This window comes from Glycine max, chromosome 13, assembly GCF_000004515.6.
Source record: "Glycine max cultivar Williams 82 chromosome 13, Glycine_max_v4.0, whole genome shotgun sequence".
Classification (NCBI taxonomy): domain Eukaryota; kingdom Viridiplantae; phylum Streptophyta; class Magnoliopsida; order Fabales; family Fabaceae; genus Glycine; species Glycine max.
In genome coordinates, this window is record NC_038249.2 from 18,160,278 (window position 1) to 18,178,943 (window position 18,666).

Below are 18,666 nucleotides of genomic sequence, written 5' to 3' on the forward strand. Positions count from 1 at the left end.
CCCCTATATTTCTTTTTTATTGTTTTTTTCTTTTTTACTTATTTATATGGGAGAATTTCACAATCAAAATATTGTAAAAAAAACCTATCAAAGCATTATATGAAAAGTGAAAAAAAATTAAAAATACTATTACCCAAAGAAAATAGGTTAGTGTGCAAATTATGAAACAAAATTAGGAGGTCTACACCTTGAAGGAAGAAAGAAGACGCAAACATATGAATGAGTTAAAAAGAAAAACATTAAAATCCTAATTTATTTTAAAATGATAAGCAGAAAATTTGATAAATACATTAAGGATAAAAAAGAAAAAAATATATATAAAAAGTTAAAAATTATTAAAAAAATTAATTTACCAAATAATCAAATGAGCTTTTCAGCTAGTAAAAGAAATTAAAATTAATTAAAATATCTTCTCAAATAAAGTTGACATAATTTTATTTTTTTTTACTTTTTGGTTAGTATTTACCGCTTAAAAAATAGCATTTACCTTCTTTAAATCTGAAAAAAAATCATAATTTTAATTAAAGAATATTACTAAAGACACCACAAAAATGTTCGTTAAGTAACTTCGTAGTTTGTAATTTTTTTAGGTCCTACTTATTATTTATTTATTTATTGAGTTTGCGTGAAAAGATTATAGTAGATAAATTTTTTAAAATAATTATTATAACAATTAACAAATTTATATATGTTAACTTTTTATTAGTTAACAGTAGAGAAAAAATTAAATTTAATTGGTATAACCTAAAAATGTTTTTAAAAAATTAAATTATCAATTAATCACAAAATACACACATCTTTAAAAAAGTTTAAGTTTATCCTAACTACTTTGGTGTAATACACTAACTTAATAAAACATAATACTATACACATATCATGAGTTATAGTAATTGGTTGATGGTGTAATACACTAACTTAGTAAAACACAATACTATACACATACAATGCATAACAATTAAATTCGTTTTTACGTTATTGTACGGACCATCCATTATTATTTATGTTTTCTTTATATAACTTAAATAAATACTTATTCTGTGATACACGAGTATTTTACATTTTAGTCTAAATTTTGACTTATTTTTTTGATAAATTTTAATACCAATAAAAACATATAAAAAATACATATAATATATTATAGATGTAAGAATTTTAGTTCTATTGCTTTTTTAAAATGTTTTACTAGAGAAATTGGAAATGTATGAAAGACATAATTACGAGAAATATTTTCATTAATTAAAATATTTTTAAAAATAATGCAAAATACATGACAATATAATGAAAACAACATTTAATTATAACATTAAGTTAAATACTTGCATATATTTCTTTAATGCAAAATACATGACAGTATATTGAAAACAACATTTTATAGCATGTACCCTTGGAAATACTAAGCCATGATTAGTGAATCTTACCCTAGATCTTTTATAAGCACCACCACCCTCCTCTTCCATGACCATGAAGTGAAATTTTTGCCGAAACTGAAGTGGAAAATGATGAAATTTAAGAGTAAAGCATGAACCTAATCAATGTTTCAAGAACATTACCATTGGACTTGATACCACTTATATCTTTTAGAGTCCCATAAAGCATATTAAAAAAAAAAAACAAAGAATTTAACCCCAAATGAAACACGAATATCAGACAGGATCAACAATGAAAACAAACTACAGCAACGGTATAAAACAAAAGATTATTCCATTTCAACGTTTACCAAAGTCAGAAAGTAACATACAAAAATGTTTCAGAAACCAAATTACTAGTACAAGTGACCACCCAATATCAAAAAATTTATCGGGCTGCAGTCAAACCAAAATAGAAACGAAGTATGAATTGGCCTCAGCCTCTATTAGAGAACCAAATACGTGCACATACTAAGTAGATGGAACGGGCCAACAAAAACAAGCACCAATTCCAGTAAGAAGGTTCTGTTAGAAGAAGGCAGTGAGGCCAAATCTATAACAGAACCTGCTTTTTTTTTTTATCTACACACCTACTCCCAAATCTCAGTTTTAAACAGGTTGATAGAACATTAACAAATTTAGACAATGTAATTTTCCCTCCTAAGTCGAACTATACACTATTCCACAATGGAGCCGAGTGCGTTCCATTAAAAGAAATCAACAGATTCATCACATAAAAATCTTATGATTGCAAACTGGATCCGCCACCTCAAAACTACCAACTCACCCAATATAGGAGCTCATGTACAGCCTCACACCAATATCAAGGGGCCCATCATCACCACCAACAGCATGAAGTGCTACTGGAATTGTTGAAAGAAGACGTACTGTGAGTGGGAAAAATGCAGGGTCAATTAAAGTTTCCAATGCGTCTGATCTTGAAATGGGCTCCCTGTCCATGGCAGATATACTATCATCCACTTTCATTACTTCACTTGGGTTAGAATTATCCGTGGTAAAATCCAGGTTATATGGACAAGTAAGCAATGCAACTTCTTCAAATGGCCTCAACTTGTTAGGGCAGCCCCTCCTATATGCACACTTATTAGTAGACATGCTAAGCACCAAAGTGGATGTTGTCTCAAGCCACTCCACAGTCAAACCTTGAACTTCATCATAATATATGCGTCGCTCAATCTGAATATGAACAGTGTACATAAGAATCATAAGAATGGCATGAAGCAACATCAATGACACCAACAACCAAGCCTTTTTCTATTAGGTTCAGTTATATTATATACATGGATCAAACGATGCCATAATGTTCTATTATGAATTATGCGATGTCATATCAATCAACAACACCCAACCTCTTAAAATGATAAATTTCCGAAACATGTTATCATTGACTATCAAGAAAATGATTATCTTTGACAATCAGATTTAGAAAATGCAGAGATCATATAAGCCATTTTCTTATTCTAGTGACTTGCATAAGCTATTCCACATAAAAGAAAACAAAAAGCATATTTATTGAAGAGACACTTTGACACCTATACTCTATGCAAACTAGAACTGCATAGGCTCAGAAGTTACTTACAGCTAGCTTTTGAATATAAATTGACATGAATCTTGGGCCTAGTCCCAGTATTCTTGCTTCTGACAATAAAACCTGCACAATTGATGAAACACTTTTAAGTGCAAAGGAATATATATGAGAACCAAACCTAGGCTTGAAACACAAGAATAACAAAAATCCTTCCGACCAGCTATGAAAAATTGCAATGATGACAAAAGTGACTTTCATTCACCAAGACTTCAGAGAATGATTTAGAAAAGCTATACCTCCTTTTTCTTCAGGAGAAACCATATGTAAAGTTTATCACAGGCATCCTTAACGTTTCTACTAGCTAGCTTTCTCCCATTGCAATAAGTAGCAATATCTGCAAGTGTTTCGGCACATGGAACACTATGCTTCACAGCTGCAGCTGACAGTGCTTCCCTACCTTCCGTGGATTCTGCAGCACTTTTATCAAAATTAATGCCTGTGAAACATCTTTTTTGCACTTTTACTTCCTTGGAACCCTGCAAAGCCTTCTGATGCTTCATATACAACTCCTCAGCCTCTATAGTAGCAAGTAGTGTCCGGTGAACAATAATATCTGGATACCGACGCAGAGGTGATGTGAAATGAGTGTAAAATGGGACGGCCAAAGCATAATGACCCCATTCATTTTCACTGTCCTTTAAATCTCCACTACAGAAGTAAGATGCCAACTGCATTGGCCTTGTAGCATAAGAAATAAGTATATTGTAAAGCACAGGATCACCCTTAAGCTTTTCCCTGATCTGCTCTAACGACCAATGTAACTCACCAGATGAAGACGTGTTCAATTCTAAACCATGTTTCTGACAAAATGCCATGAACTCTCTCAGCTTCCGCATATTAGGTTCAGGATGCCTCCTCAACAATGCACCATCAGGATAAGCTCTACATATGACTTCAGCTGCAATTCTATTGGCCAAAAGCATATATTCCTCAACAAGAAAATTTGATTCTTTCCTTTCAGAAAGCCTACTATCGTAAGGAACTCCATTTTCATCAAACAAGATAACAACTTTGGGGTTTTCAAGCCGTAGAGCCCCATCAGTAAACCTCTTCTGTTTCAAGACATTTGAAATTTCATAAAGACTCTCCAAAGACATAATAACATCAGGCCATTCAAAATGGCCATACACTCTAGGATAGCCATCTTCAATGAAATTTGAACCCTCAAAATCAAAAGCCTTGTCAATGATGTCCTGAGCATGTTCATATGAAAGCTTACAACAAGACTGTATGACAGTACGACCAATCCAACGGTCTACAACATCTCCTGCAACATTTATATCCAGGAGCATGGATACTGCAAGCCGATCCACTCCAGGACTAAGTGAACCGATATTCTCTGACAATAATGCAGGCAGCATAGGTAACTTTCTTTGCAACATATAGACACTTGTTGACCTAAACTTAGCCTCATTATCCAAGGCTGTGTCAGGTAAAACAAAATATGATACATCAGCAATGTGGACACCTACTCTATAATTTCCATTAGGCAACTTCTCAATTGACAGTGCATCATCCAGATCAGTGGCAGTCGAAGGATCGATAGTAAATATGCACAAATTTCTCAGATCTATTCTACTTTGAATTTCCTTCAGTGGAATCTCCCAAGGAACACATGGCAGACAGGACAGAGCTTCAGGTGAAAATTCAGACAAACAGATAGCATTCTGAAACAAAATTGCATCTAACTGGGTCTGAACTTCACCACCTTGTCCAAAAACACGCAAAATGTGAGCCTCGGGAAAAGGACTTTCTTCAACCCAATCATCAATTTGTACAGCTACCAGATCCATTTGGATTGTCACATCACCACTTTTCATTCTTTTCTTAATGCACTTTGGTAACTTTCTAACAAGAAGCATCATATTTGGAAACTTTGGATCAGTTGGTATCAGTTGGATGTATTCATGCTCAGAAATCAAATTCTTATTCTTCTTCACATCCTTTTTGCTTGTGTCCCTGAAAGAAACCCACTGCTTCACATTAATGTGACCAACAATACCCTCTCGACGTGGAGATCTCTCAATAATAGCAACCACCCTGCCAGTTGGTCTTTTAGAAGGGAAAGAGTTAACCAACAAACACATCTTTTCCACTGCATTGCTCTGCCCACTACAAGAATTGATCTTTAAGGAATTAGGAGCAGCACAGTGATGACCATTAATGCTGTCATGGTTGGCCATTCCATGTAGATCTAAATGATTAGTAGAACCCCGGGAGGTAATATCATCATAGACCATTGTTGTTTCAGTAAAAGGATAACTTTTATACAAGGAGTTTTGATCAGCATCCTCCTTGTTTTGACCAGGATAGCTTCTGCCATGAGCAGACTCATACTCAGCATCTACTTTAGCTTTCCCTTTACAAATATTACCGCCCACTTCTTTATCTTCTGTAAGGTTGCAACCTTCTGGTGTTGCAGTGTTGTTACAAGACCCGTTTGGTCCTTTCATTTTTGTCCACAATGGCAAGGGATCAAACTTGACTGCAACGACATCACCTTCCACCTACACAGAACAATCACCAGATTTTACATCCATCCAGCTAGAACATGGCACAATGAGGCACATTTCAGTTATGATATCAACTAAAGAAGAAGCAATGCATCTGTCTAAAATCCATGCCAATTAGAATTTAGAAACGAAAAGTTTCATTCTATAAAGTAGAGGAGAGTGTTAAGATATGATAGAGACTTAGGAGATATGATAAGATATGATTCTGTTTAAAATATGGTAGAGATTAAGAGATATGATTGCTTATTTCAAGGAAAGTAGGAAACTTTTATCTTATCTAGTAGGATTATATCTCTAATATTTAGATTAGATTTTGATTAATCTTTTCCATTTTACTAGCTTATCTTTTTGTATCTATACACACACAGTCTGAGTCAATGAATAAAAAGAGAAATACACAGATTTTCAGTTATGTTCTTTAATCTCAACAGCGAGAAAGATAATCAATATCGAAACTGTACCCTGCAAATGAGCAAAAATTATAAATGCTAAACGGCTCAGAGAATTACTTCTGATCCCCCACCCACCCACCCCACCACATAAACCAGTCATACACGCACAAACAAACAAATAACAACAAAAGTCTTATTCAATTAGGTGAGGTGGGCTACATGGATCACAGCATTCCAGAGATCGACATAACCAGACACAGGCTAGGTTGATAATTAAATCAATACTTGAATAGAATAATATATGAAAATCAGAAAATCTAAATGAATGTCCAGGAGACAGATAAGCGAATGACCCTCATAAAAGCAGCATGGTACTTCACAATGATTTGTATATGATCAACAATAGGAAACAAAAAAGAAGCAGTTTTTCCATTTAAAACTTAAGTGGAAATATAATGACATCCATACTTACAGCTCTATTCTGGGCTGGAATCCCACCAATGAAAACATCAGTTGGCATTCCATCAATTTTGCAGTATGCCTACATGTACATAGAAAAATTTAATTGTCATATCAATACATTATATGTAGCAGGGAACTACAAACTGTATCTTAATTCTTAAGTTCTCTCACATAAAAAAAGAGGGGGGGAAACAGCAACTAAAAAGACTGCAAAATAGTTAGAAAAAAAACCTCGAGTCTATTGTGAGCATTGACATGAAAGAGAGCTTTAAAAACATCACCCTCCTGCAAGCCAAAAGAAATCAACCAAATGTTATTCCATAACAATGGCAGCAACAATATATTGCACACACGTGTGTGTATAAAATACCATATTACTAACCTCTAATTCCTTCTCAACAGCCTCTACAGACCAGTGTGGACTAAAATATTTTTCCTGGCCACAAAGCCCAATTTGACCACAAGGTACTGAGTCCTTGTTTTTATTAATTCCAGATGACCCTCTGCAACCAGTGGGCTCAGAAAATGAATTTGAATCAATACCTCCACCACACATTGGCAAAATTCGCAAATCACCAGGTTCCACTTGCTCATTGATATGCATGGGAGGTATCGAAATAAAAGCAACATTTGATGCTTTGGATAATCCTTGCTCATTAGAAGAACACACATTGACCTGGTTCAATGAATTGCCCAAGGATGGAGAAGCATGAGTAGGTGTTCCAATTTTCCCTGAATCTGGTGACAACCCCTGGGCCTCATTCACTTCAGATGCTATCATAACAGAGAAAACATCAAGAATCACACAAGAGAATCCTTTTTTTTTTTTGGCATTTACCACACACACGCAAAAAAAAAAGGGAGAATTAAACTTTTAAACCATTTCAAATTTACCAAAAAAATAAAAGGAGAGTTGATCATAGTGGCAGGTAAAACAAACCACCACAACCAACAAAAGCTGGTCCTTTTGGTAAGGATCAGACTAGTCTCCCACAACATCATGAGTTTGAATCCTACTGTTTATAATGTGAAGATCTTGTAAGTGGGTAATATGTAAGTACTGCATGTGCTCGTTAAGCCTAGAGGCCTACCCTGCCCCGGTGAAGACCAAGATCCAACTCACCTAAACTTTTCAACCTCCCCCCAAAAAAACAAAGAAACAAACCACCATGGTACATTTTGCATTGACTGAACTATTCAATACCCATATATAACAAAAGCAAACAGTAACATCAGCAACCACAAGACCCACGACAAAACCTCGGAACCATTGGTAAAGAAACAGTGAGATCTGTGTTCACATCACGAACATTTAAGTTGTTACACCCTTTCTCCTCAACATAACGGAACTCCGCTCTCGATATGACTTTCCATAAATAGGATAAACACACAACATCAACTTCAACTAACACACAAAACCATGTTCTCATAATCCAAGAGACCCCATAACTAACCTAATAAAACAATTGAATTATATCTTCCGAGAATTAATAATTAAAAGGAAAAAAAGGATGAAATTAAAATACCTGAAGATGAGGGAGGGTTTTGCTTGGATCGTCGATTGGATCGGCGCTTCTTCTTCTTCTTCTCCTTTTCGCCGTCGTCAAACCTCTCGGCCATGGATCCTTCAACCGCGGGTCTCATAATTCTCGAAATTAAAAGAGAGATTTTGAAACTAAAAGATTGGAAGTTAAGGGAAAAGAAACGAATGAAGATGGAAGAGAAAAACTACGCTAGAAGAAGAAGGAGGTCTTCCGTATTTGGGGAAAAAAATATAAATCGGAAGAACCCGAGGAAGAGAAAAGGATGGAGTAAGGGATGGGGTTTTAATAAGAATTTATTCAAGAGGAAGAAGATTTTGAATTATTGTTTTTGATTATTTATTAGAGGGAAGAAGAAGTGTTTTGTAGTTGTAATGAGTAATAAGAAGAGTAAGAGTAGGAGGAGAAGGAGGTGGGTAAGTAAGACTGTAAGAGGGTATGAATATGATGAGGTTGAAAACGACGTTATGATTGGTCGGCGGGGACATGGGGCGCCGACTCTTCCTCTCTTTTCTTCCTAATTCCTCTCTCTTGCCTTTCCTGCTTCCTACTCCACTTCAATATCACCCTTCTTTTTTCCTTTTTCTTTTTTTCTTTTTTCTTCACTCAAGAATCATGAGGGTAGGTAATAGAATGTGATTTAATTAATTCATATGCTATAGTCAGATAAAGATGGAAGTAAAGGTGTTTGCAGTGTTGGATTCGATTAGACTGTTTTAATGAGAAAAGTATTTAAATGTGTACCTCTTTTTTTCTACCTATTATTTAATTTTCTAAATTCATGACATTGATCCCTCATTTTTAATTGTAATATTTGATGTCATAATTTTATAAATTAGCAATTTTGGTTAAATAATTGTTATTAACAGAGTCATTAAGTTAATTATAAACTAAAACTAATAATTACTAAATAATTAATAAAAGATTATTAATCTTAATCTTAATAGAAGCATAATGCTTTGAGGACTAGGATGAATAATTTATTATTATTTTTTTAATAATTAATGGTTTTAATTATTTTGAATAACTCTATTAATCATAATGATTAATGATTTATTAATAATAGACTAAAATATCAATTAATAGAACTACAAAAAGCAAATGTTACAATTAAAACTAATGGGACAAAAATCATGAATTTAGAAAACTAAGAATAAAAAATTACAATTTAACATTTATTATTTAATTGGTTTTTTAAGATTTAAACTTGATCTATAATATAAAGTCATTGGAATTGAATTTTTTATTATAACTTTGTTTTTATTTTTAGAAAAAGTATTAAATAAATATAAAATAAGTAATAAATATAGGTATTCAAACATAATAAATATTAAAATAATATTATAACTTTATCATTATAAGTTATTGCATAGTTAATAATAGCATACCTATTGCCTATAAAAATAATAATAACATAAGTATTCAAACATAAAATATTAAAAATAAATTTACACAACTTAATAATTATATTTATATACCTTTACTTTAATAGTTACTGAAAAAAAAATTGTCTTTAACTAAATCTATTCTTCATAAGTAAATATATGTTATATGATAGTTTTATAATTTTTCGAATCAAAGAAAATTACTTCATTCAATGAATATAATTTGGTATGCAATCAACCAAATGGGAGATAGCATAGGATTCGGATGCTCTTGTAGGTGTAAATAACATGATTGGCTTGCCTTCTAATAAAACTCAACAAAAAAAAAAAGTTGAAATATTATTGAGATATGACTTACAACTAAACAAGATATAGTGAAATTCAGAATTAGCAATGTTGCAAATAAATAGGTTGTCAACAACTACTTTACGATCAAGTAATATGAATATTTTGCACTACGTATCGGATAATTTTACACATACAATAAATAAATAAAAATATAAATATGAATGACATCATAAATTTATAAATAAAAATAGAGAAGAAAAAAAAATAATTATACACCGATACTAGAAAATAATTTTATATTATCATTCAATCACATATTATCATGTATGATAAATTGGTTGACTTTACCAATAATTATCTTAAAAATTATATAGTGTAAAAAAATTACATTATCAATACATCATCATTAAATAAGTTTTAAAAATCAAATCCAAAATTAAATTCAATCCTATCCAATTAACATTTTTTATTTTTATTTTTTGATTTTTAATTTTGGGTCATTTTTTTTATTAGATTTGATCAATTTATGATCACCCCTCAACGAAAGAACATTTTCTCATACGATATGTATTGTATGTGTTGAGTCATAATATGAATTAGGACTCTCAATAATTTAATTTAGATGTAAATAAATACAAAATTTAAAAGTAATATCGTATATGACAATAAACGAATACCATATATATATACACACACGCTTGATAGAGCAAACAAAAACATATACAGATGTCAAGCCTAGATAAGCATTTAAAACTTCATTAATTAATGTTATGTATATGAAATGTCTATTTGCACAAATAATTTTTTTAGTCTCTGAAATATTTTTTCTTAGAATAAAACATGGAAATATTATTCCTGGGTATTTAATAAAAATATATTTAGTTGTCTATAAAATTAATTATAACAATTTTTTATTTTTATGAAAATAATTGATTAAATTATTTTTTCTTCACAATATATATTACAATTATGAAAATATCCTTACTACATTAAAGATATTATTTTTTTCATAAAACAAACAACTTTATTATAAAACCAATAATGTACTCAAAATACTACACATTCCACATTCTCATCACAAAACCTCTCTCACTTTTTCTTTCTTCTTGAACTACTTTACGTGCTTATAACACAAATAGTTACTATTTTGTAAAATAATATGCTAATAATATACTAAAGTAATGTAATATTTAATTGAACTATACCCCTGACATAGTCTTTTTCGCTAATCATTTGTGACAATAATTTGTCCAATGCTTTGAAATTGAGTAAAAACCCATTTTAGTCCTAAAATTGTCAAATAGGTTTTTTTAAAAAAAATATATATTTACTTTTATATTATTTATATTGTAATTTGTTGTAATATAATATTTTTAAATTAGGATTTTTTTAGGAAGAAAGACATGCATTGTTTCATTAATAATAATATTTTCAATACAAGTTGGAATGTAATAAAAAATATATGGTGACTAACATAAAATCTAAATACTCATGCAAGAGTATGAACAACTTGATTAGCTTATCATCTCATAAAATGAACTAAGACGTTTGACAATTGATTGAGTAAATGTTTGCACCCGAGAATAATGAATACACGTTCATATTAGTTAGGACTACTATTAACCAAGCAATCAACAACATATTTGCAATCTATTTCTATGATAACATGCTGCAAGTGTAAGTCAAAAACCCATGGAATGACTTTAAAAAAATAGTTGCAACTTCAGCCTCAAAAGGTGGAGGATAACCTTGCTTCAAAATGGATTTTGTTGAAACAAAAATCACCATTGCTATTGCGAATGCACAAGCCTACTTCATATAGATTTTGGTCCATGAAAATTGTTGCATCCACATTACACTTTTAAGTAGCCTGAATTTGGTTTTGTTCGCCTTAAAGTTATGTTTGTGGAAGATGCACTTGTTATTTCAACATTATTTGCTTGATCGAGCCATTTGCCAGCTGTGGAATTGTTCACATAAAAAATTGATGGAAAACAATGGAGTCTTTGAAACTCCATCCTAGTATTTTCCGTTATGGCTCTTCCAAAACCACCATAGTCTAGAGGACATTAACAAGCTCAAGTTTGTCATAGGTAGATAACATGTACATCAAGTTGAAAACAACTTCAACACAACCTTCTACATTAATAGTGAAACTTTGAAGAATTGTCTAAATGGTTGAGTGGTCCCAAACCTGTTTTGCATGAGAATAAGAAAAAATACATGCCAATATGTTTCTAAATTTTCATTACAAAAGGGACAAATGATAGAAACATTTATCTCCTTAATGGCAAAACGTTGGCAAGAGACAATAACACCTCTAGCTATCTTCCAAGGAAGGTTTTTCGTCTTTTGTCAGACTTTAAATTCAATAATATCAATCAATCACATGAACCCTTAAGGATTCATTATTAAAAAATGATTTCACGATGAAGTAATATACGAATTTTACAAAATAACATCCATTTTTATTGCAATTCCAAATTAAGATATCCTCGTCATTGTGGAAATATACTTGTATGGATAAAATTGCTTGAACATCACTAGGAATTGAACAAGTTATTTATTAAATTGTTATTCCATTTGCCATTTGTTGAGTCCATCAAATAAAAAACCCATAGATGTTTCATACCTTGAATGTGCTCATTGGATATACAATCATCTCAACCAAGGATTATTCCAAATAGGAACTTCCTTCCATCTCCTAACCGTCATCCTTTTGTTTTTACCACAACTGGTGAAGCATAGATGCTAAACCTTTTAAAGCTCGGGTTTGTTAAGTTTGGTTGCGTCTAAGTCACATTAAATTGTACCAAACAATTAAACCCCTAAGGCTTTGATGTTAACAAAGTATAAATTTTATGTATTAACCTTTCATGGCTAAGCTATAGGTTCATATATATCTCTCTGAGCTACAAACAAAAAAGCATGAATTGAAAGGCTCTAGACAATAGGCAAAATATCAATCATTGGACGATACTATTCCAACATCTAGTCCTGAGAAGACAAGTGCTGTAGCACTTGGCTCACAATACAAAAACAATGGAACATTTACTCGATCAACAAGTACTAAAAACAATCACAAGAAAGTAACGTTCATATGCTTAGTAAGAAACTCACGCCATAGCGCACAAAAAAGAAGATTTAAATTGTCTTGTCTTAACATTCTTAATTTCTTTTGTCTTAGGTTGTTAACATTTTTTTCGATTTGTACACTGGAAGTTAGCTTTGAGCACTATATGACACTAACAAATTGTACTTCTATGAAGATTTGTTGTAGAAAGTGTTTGTGGGTCCCATTCTATCTCTGCACAGTAGTGGCCTCATGTCAAGCACCAAAGCTATTAGACAACAGTTAGTTGGAATCTCTCAATGGATTGAAGCTTTGAAGTCTATATAAAGCTTAAAGGTGTTCGTGTTACAGACTATGGAATAATTAGAGAATAATTTGAGACAAAATGAACAAGGGTTTTAATGCTATCAATTTTACTGGACAGAGGAAACTTGAACAACTTGAACGAATCTTAGCTTTGCTAAGTTAGTGAGTTTCGTTGTATTTCAGCTTATTGTGTAAACACTCTTTGAGTGATTAAGAATACATTTTCTATCAAACATATATTATTTATGAAAGCTAGGAGTGACTTAGTGACAAAGAATACTTGGGTCTTAATCTCAGAGGGAGATTAAGAGATTAAGTATAGTGCCAGAAGTAGCCTAGAGAGCACTCATTGTAGCCATAAGTGACATAGAGAATACTTGGATGTAATTAAAGAATTGATTAGTGAAAATCTTTAAGGTTTGAAGGAGAACTAGATGCAAACCAAGAGTTGGGGTGAACTAATATAAAATCTTTGTGTTTTCTTTTATGGTTCTATATAACTAATTCCTTTTTATAAGTTACTCCTATACAACTGTATCCAAGTTTTGTGAACTGATTTTTAAAACACAAAGTGATTTTGAACCCCTTGAATGAAACTCACCGTTAATTGATATCTGGTGGAGAAAAGCCTTTAAAAGTTAACGAAAGACTAAGTTTTTATCCATCACATTATTCAACCTCCCTTATAGTGCGATTCAGGTACTTCAAGGTTATGGCACAAACGAGTTCCCAAAAAAATCATCATTTGGAAAAAATTTGGCTTTGAAAACACAAGAAATTATAGCATTGTGGTTAGTAGTAAACTTCCAACTTTTCTTCGCTAGCATGACTAGATTGAAACCATAAAGGTGGTAAAAACCTATACCTTCATTCTTCTTACACATTGTTAGGCCATCCCAATTGATCCTATTAGTAAAATTCCTATTCATTGAAGTATTGTTATAATACTCAATTTTTTTGAGCCAAATACATTGTTAGTAAGTTGAGATTTTATAGTTTTTTGGCTATAATTAGGATATTTGACTCCTTGATGGGACCTTAAGTATCCACACAACCTTCAATTTTTTGGATTGATTGTGAGACAAATTCTTGATTTGGGACTTGGTAAACTTGATTCTCCTTGTCCCTTCCCAAAGATATACTATGAGAATTAAACCTAAGTCCTCCTCCATAGACTCAACATATGTTGTCAATTGAACTCCATCCTTTTGATCAAATTTTGAAACATTAATAAAATAACCGGGCACAAAGAAAATAGTCCATATTTTCTACCTATAGAAGTAGTTCCCATTTGCTTTAATATAAATAGCATTATTGAGCATTTCCATATTTTGACACAAGAAAAAAAAATTGATTCGATCTAAATCATTCCAATAGAAAATTCAAAATTTGAGAAGAAAAAAATTAAATACTTAATTCAGCCCTTTAAAGCATATTTTCTATCAATTTCCATTTTTAACTAATAATAATAATAATAATAATAATAATAATAATAATAATAATAATAATAATAGAGGAGGTTGTTATTTCAAGAAAATGTAGTATTATTTATAATATTTTTATTATTTCTTACTATAATTACGACAATAGTATTTAATATTTAATATATAAAAATATTATAATATATGGGTGTTTATAAGAAAGAAAGAAAGAAAAAATATAGTGGTATTACTCTAGCGAGAATACGGGCCGGGGAAAGCACTCTCTCGTCCCACAGGCCCGTCCCAAACTCGAATGGACCGTGCCATGGTGGTTTTTCATTATCCAGTGAAAACAAGACACGTGTGAATAATCGCATAGGGGCTAGAATTGACTCGGACTCTAGAACATGTTAACAACGTTGAATTGAATGTGCGTATTTATTATTTCATAATATAAGAACAAATTGAAGTCCTTATTCCCAATTCTCCTTTCAATTCAATTGCAGCAATCTCAGTCTCTGCCCCATGGCTTACGTTGAGCGAGGTATCCTCCTCTTCTCAATTCTCGTTCATATCAATTTTCTCTCTCTTTTTTTTAATTACCGTTTAGGTTCAGGTTCTGATTCATCGGTGGGCTTGAATTTATAGAATCCGTTATCTGTTCTTTCAGATCCAACCTTTTTTTTTTCAATTCTGTTTTAATTTTTAAAACAGGCTTCCAAATCATGAAATCTCGCAACTCCTGACTTTCCATGATTTCTAACAATATATTTTTGAGAATCATGCCGATACTTTTTTTTTTAATTTATCAAATAAATTCTCTCTCTCTCTCTCTCTCTCTCTCTCTCTCTCTCTCTCTCTAATATTAAACGCGTTTAACTCGGTGTCCCCTGATTTTCCAGTTTTCTGTGTTACATTAAAATTCTTAAAACAACAGATTTTTAGGACATTGAGAAAAGTCATCTTAATCTGCATGGAATTTTACCACGTAATACGGGTACCAATTCATTTTGTCAAATGTACCTAATACGGGCACCAATACATGCTGTTTGTATGCAGCTTAGTATGTATCTAATGAGACTAGGTGTGGTTTAAGGTATAGTTAGGTATGTCTTACGTACTAATAAGATCATCCTGCCCCATTCCCCAAATTAAAGATTTTAAGATTTAGTGATCTTTTGGCTTTTTTTCTCAATTTTCTCATGTTTGTTTCTGTATTTAATCAAAATCCATTCATCCTTGCTTGTGAGATGTGAGATACAAGTTTGTCAATTTCTTTTGTTATAGATGTTTAAACTATAATCTATTAATATTTCATATTCTTCTATAGAACACCCTAACTTTTAATAAATGTTGGATTCTGTACCTGTTCCGGGTTCCGGTATTGTACCCGTTTTCATGCAACATAGTGATCCAGTTTTCTCTGCTGAACTGGTGGAGCTCAACTATTTCAGGAGGGGTTTTCAATTCTAACTTTAAAATGGTTGTGAGCAGTGTTTTTCATTTTCGATTGGTATACCAGTAACTTCAAAGACATGTAAAGACTTACTGGATTGTTTCCTTGTTTAAACTCTCTTTTAAGGTTAATAGCTTCTTTGCTTTCCGTTACTTTAGCTCCAATGTAACAAGTAATGTCAGTAATGCAGAGATAGTATATGTTGTGTGAGGTGGTTGTTATAATAAAGACTAAGTAGTGGAGGTGCTGGAGTTAACAAAAGTTACTAACATTTAGAGGAGGTTATTTGGTGTTATTGTTGGTGAATCAAGGGTGTTGTTTCAATTTCTATCAATTTCTTTTGATTCGTTTCAGGGGCATTGGTGAATCATAGGCTTGTCTTTTTCCATTACATATTTGTGCCTTTGCCAAGAATGATTCCTTATCTTCTCATTTCCTTTAGTACATTTATTGTTTAGAAAAAGTGTTGGAATAAATTACCGAGATGTTTTGTCAAAGATTTTGTAATTCTAAAAGAGTAAATGACATAATTATGTTGGGATTTAGTTGAAAACAAAATGTGTTATCAAGTTAATGAGTGACTTTTCTATAGTAACATATGACATAAATATGGATATGAGGTATGAAGCACTCATTTTCTTTTGCACTGGGGTACTTATCTTCAAGGTTAAAAGTAAAGAGAAGTAAAAGATTTGGAGATATCTTTCTTTCCCATTTCTTGCTTGTACATCTTCATTTCATCCCTGTTTTTTTTTATTATCTGTATTTTAGTTTTCATTCCTCCCTTTCTCATTTTGGCTGACTTTTCCCTTTGCAATACTGGATATTGATGACTTAAGTGTTATATAGACTGGTGAAACCTGTCATATTTTCTGTGATATTAATTATTAGTATACTTTTTGTTTTGGCCATTCCATTAGTTGTTAAAGAGCATATGATAATTAGTCTAAATGCCTGTGACTGCAAAAGTACTTGCTTGGAATGGCCAAATTTGTGGTTGGAAGTTATTGATACACTTAAGAGAAGTTTGGTTTAATTTTTTTTATTATGGTTTTCAGCTTCTCTACCCCCTCCCCCTCATAAACATGTAGAGGGATTCCATTTTTTTTTTACCTGCAATGCAAAAATGGGGAGATATATTCACCAACAATTTAAATCAGTTATGATATTCTGCATGATGGGGCCTTTTCCTAGTGAAAACTACTGATCTATTCTTTTAAGAATGGTGGATGGCAGAACGTGGCGAAAAACTGAAATTTCGCCATATAAACACACCATTGTGCCTTATGGCACAACCATGGCGGCCCTCCCTTCACAAATTGCCTATGGTGGTTGGCAAAAAATCCACCACGTCATTCCGCCATGGCAGCACCATGATCTTTATTTAACAACAGTGATATGATTTTAAGTTGAGGTGCTTAAGTTGATTTTCACTTATAGAAGTTTGATTCATTTAAATTTTTATCTTCTCCTAACAAGTGTTTATTCAGAAGTTTTTCAAATTGGGACTTAGATGATTTTGTTCTTGAAACTGAAATGATTGTGTCTTGATATTGATTCATAATGGGAATTGGATGCAATTTTGTGCAGGTGTTGTCAAATCAAAGCGATCAATATGGCGGCTTAAAACAATCACTGATTTTTTCTGGGCCATTGTTAACTACATAGGCTTGTTTTTTGCAACTATGTTCTCGGTAATATTTGCACATTTCTCAATTCATAGTATAGAAATTTTGAGGAATCTTGGTTATTGTATTGAATGTTGATGTATGCTCATGATGTTTCCCTCTTTAGATGGAAAAGTCAGATGCCTACAGAAAAGGTTCTGTTGGTAAGAAATGGGATGGCGGTGCTCCTGGAGGAGGTCCTGGTGGTGGTGGCGGCGGTGGTGGCGGTCCCCGAGGTCCTCCTCGTGGGGGTCTTGACAATGTTCGTGGGCTAGATAGTATAAGGGGACGTGATCATAGTAAGTTTATGTTATCTGCAATGCTTTTAATCTTTAGTTATTCAGATATTTATTTTGCCTTTCTAGTTTTCGTTTGCTGATGATTTTGCTAATGTGTTTACTCCATTGAACTTTCAGGTTCACTTCCTGCCTGCGGTTCCTGCTGTGGCTGAATGTTAGAGATCCAATTTGTGTATATGCCTTTTATATGTTACGGTTTGTATCTGGTGTTGAACTGGTATAATATGTAAACAAACATCGATACGACTTTCAAGCTTTATATGTGGCCATAAGCTGAAATAACAAAATTTAACTATATTGACGTATTTTGATAGTCTTCAAATGACCAATCACTAATGGTATACGGTATGATAACACTTCAAATTTAACCATACTCTTACAAAACTCTTTTCTTCTGTTATAAGCTTAGTTTGCTTAGAAGTGTTATCCGTAGTCGAGTATGGTTTTCTTTAATAATTTTATTTTATTTGTAAAATAGCATGGATGATTTTCTTTCACTTTTTTGATACTACTATGGCAACCGAGTTCTAATAAAACATTCACGTGAATAGATTTGTACATATTTATAGTTAATTTTATAAAATTTGCTAACTTTTATTCATACTTATAATCTTTTCAAGTACTCTTACTCTTTTTTTTCAGATTATATGATATTTAAGATTTTGATACATTAATTTTAAGATATATAATTAATTTATTGAATTTCAAATATAATATTAAGTAACTTCTTTAGAGTATTTTCAATGGGTTAATTTAATCAATTCTTTTTAAGTTGTTTATCTTATGTTAATTATTTCTTATAATATCATATTAAAGTTACCCAGTTTATCTATATTTTGTTCTAATGG

The 18,666-nt window shown here is 32.0% G+C and overlaps 2 protein-coding genes across 2 annotated transcripts; one reads left to right on the forward strand and one right to left on the reverse strand.

Moving 5' to 3' along the window:
- Nucleotides 1–1,684: 1,684 nt before the first annotated feature.
- Nucleotides 1,685–8,553, reverse strand: LOC100815252 (DIS3-like exonuclease 2). Its single transcript, XM_006593527.4, has 7 exons — nt 7,909–8,553; nt 6,765–7,156; nt 6,614–6,667; nt 6,393–6,461; nt 3,252–5,522; nt 3,007–3,078; nt 1,685–2,603 (listed from the first exon to the last, which is right to left on the reverse strand). Exons 1-7 carry the CDS (start codon nt 8,024–8,026, stop codon nt 2,190–2,192), a joined length of 3,390 nt encoding a protein of 1,129 aa, XP_006593590.1. The 5' UTR covers nt 8,027–8,553; the 3' UTR covers nt 1,685–2,189.
- Nucleotides 8,554–14,878: 6,325 nt separating this feature from the next.
- Nucleotides 14,879–18,121, forward strand: LOC100526958 (uncharacterized). Its single transcript, NM_001249566.2, has 4 exons — nt 14,879–14,940; nt 17,443–17,546; nt 17,647–17,818; nt 17,936–18,121. The coding sequence occupies exons 1-4, from the start codon at nt 14,922–14,924 to the stop codon at nt 17,968–17,970; spliced, it is 330 nt and encodes a 109-aa protein (NP_001236495.1). The 5' UTR covers nt 14,879–14,921; the 3' UTR covers nt 17,971–18,121.
- Nucleotides 18,122–18,666: the final 545 nt, after the last annotated feature.

Excerpts from the sequence above, each read along its gene's own strand:
- LOC100526958 (NM_001249566.2), top strand. Across the intron at positions 17,547-17,646 it reads TTTTTGCAACTATGTTCTCG|ATGGAAAAGTCAGATGCCTA; the intron begins GTAATATTTGCA and ends TTCCCTCTTTAG. Across the intron at positions 17,819-17,935 it reads TATAAGGGGACGTGATCATA|GTTCACTTCCTGCCTGCGGT; the intron begins GTAAGTTTATGT and ends TTGAACTTTCAG.
- LOC100815252 (XM_006593527.4), bottom strand. The coding sequence starts at position 8,026 with ATGAGACCCGCGGTTGAAGGATCCATGGCCGAGAGGTTTGACGACGGC. Across the intron at positions 7,157-7,908 it reads AAACCCTCCCTCATCTTCAG|CATCTGAAGTGAATGAGGCC; the intron begins GTATTTTAATTT and ends CTGTTATGATAG. Across the intron at positions 3,079-3,251 it reads TTCTCCTGAAGAAAAAGGAG|GTTTTATTGTCAGAAGCAAG; the intron begins GTATAGCTTTTC and ends TCAATTGTGCAG.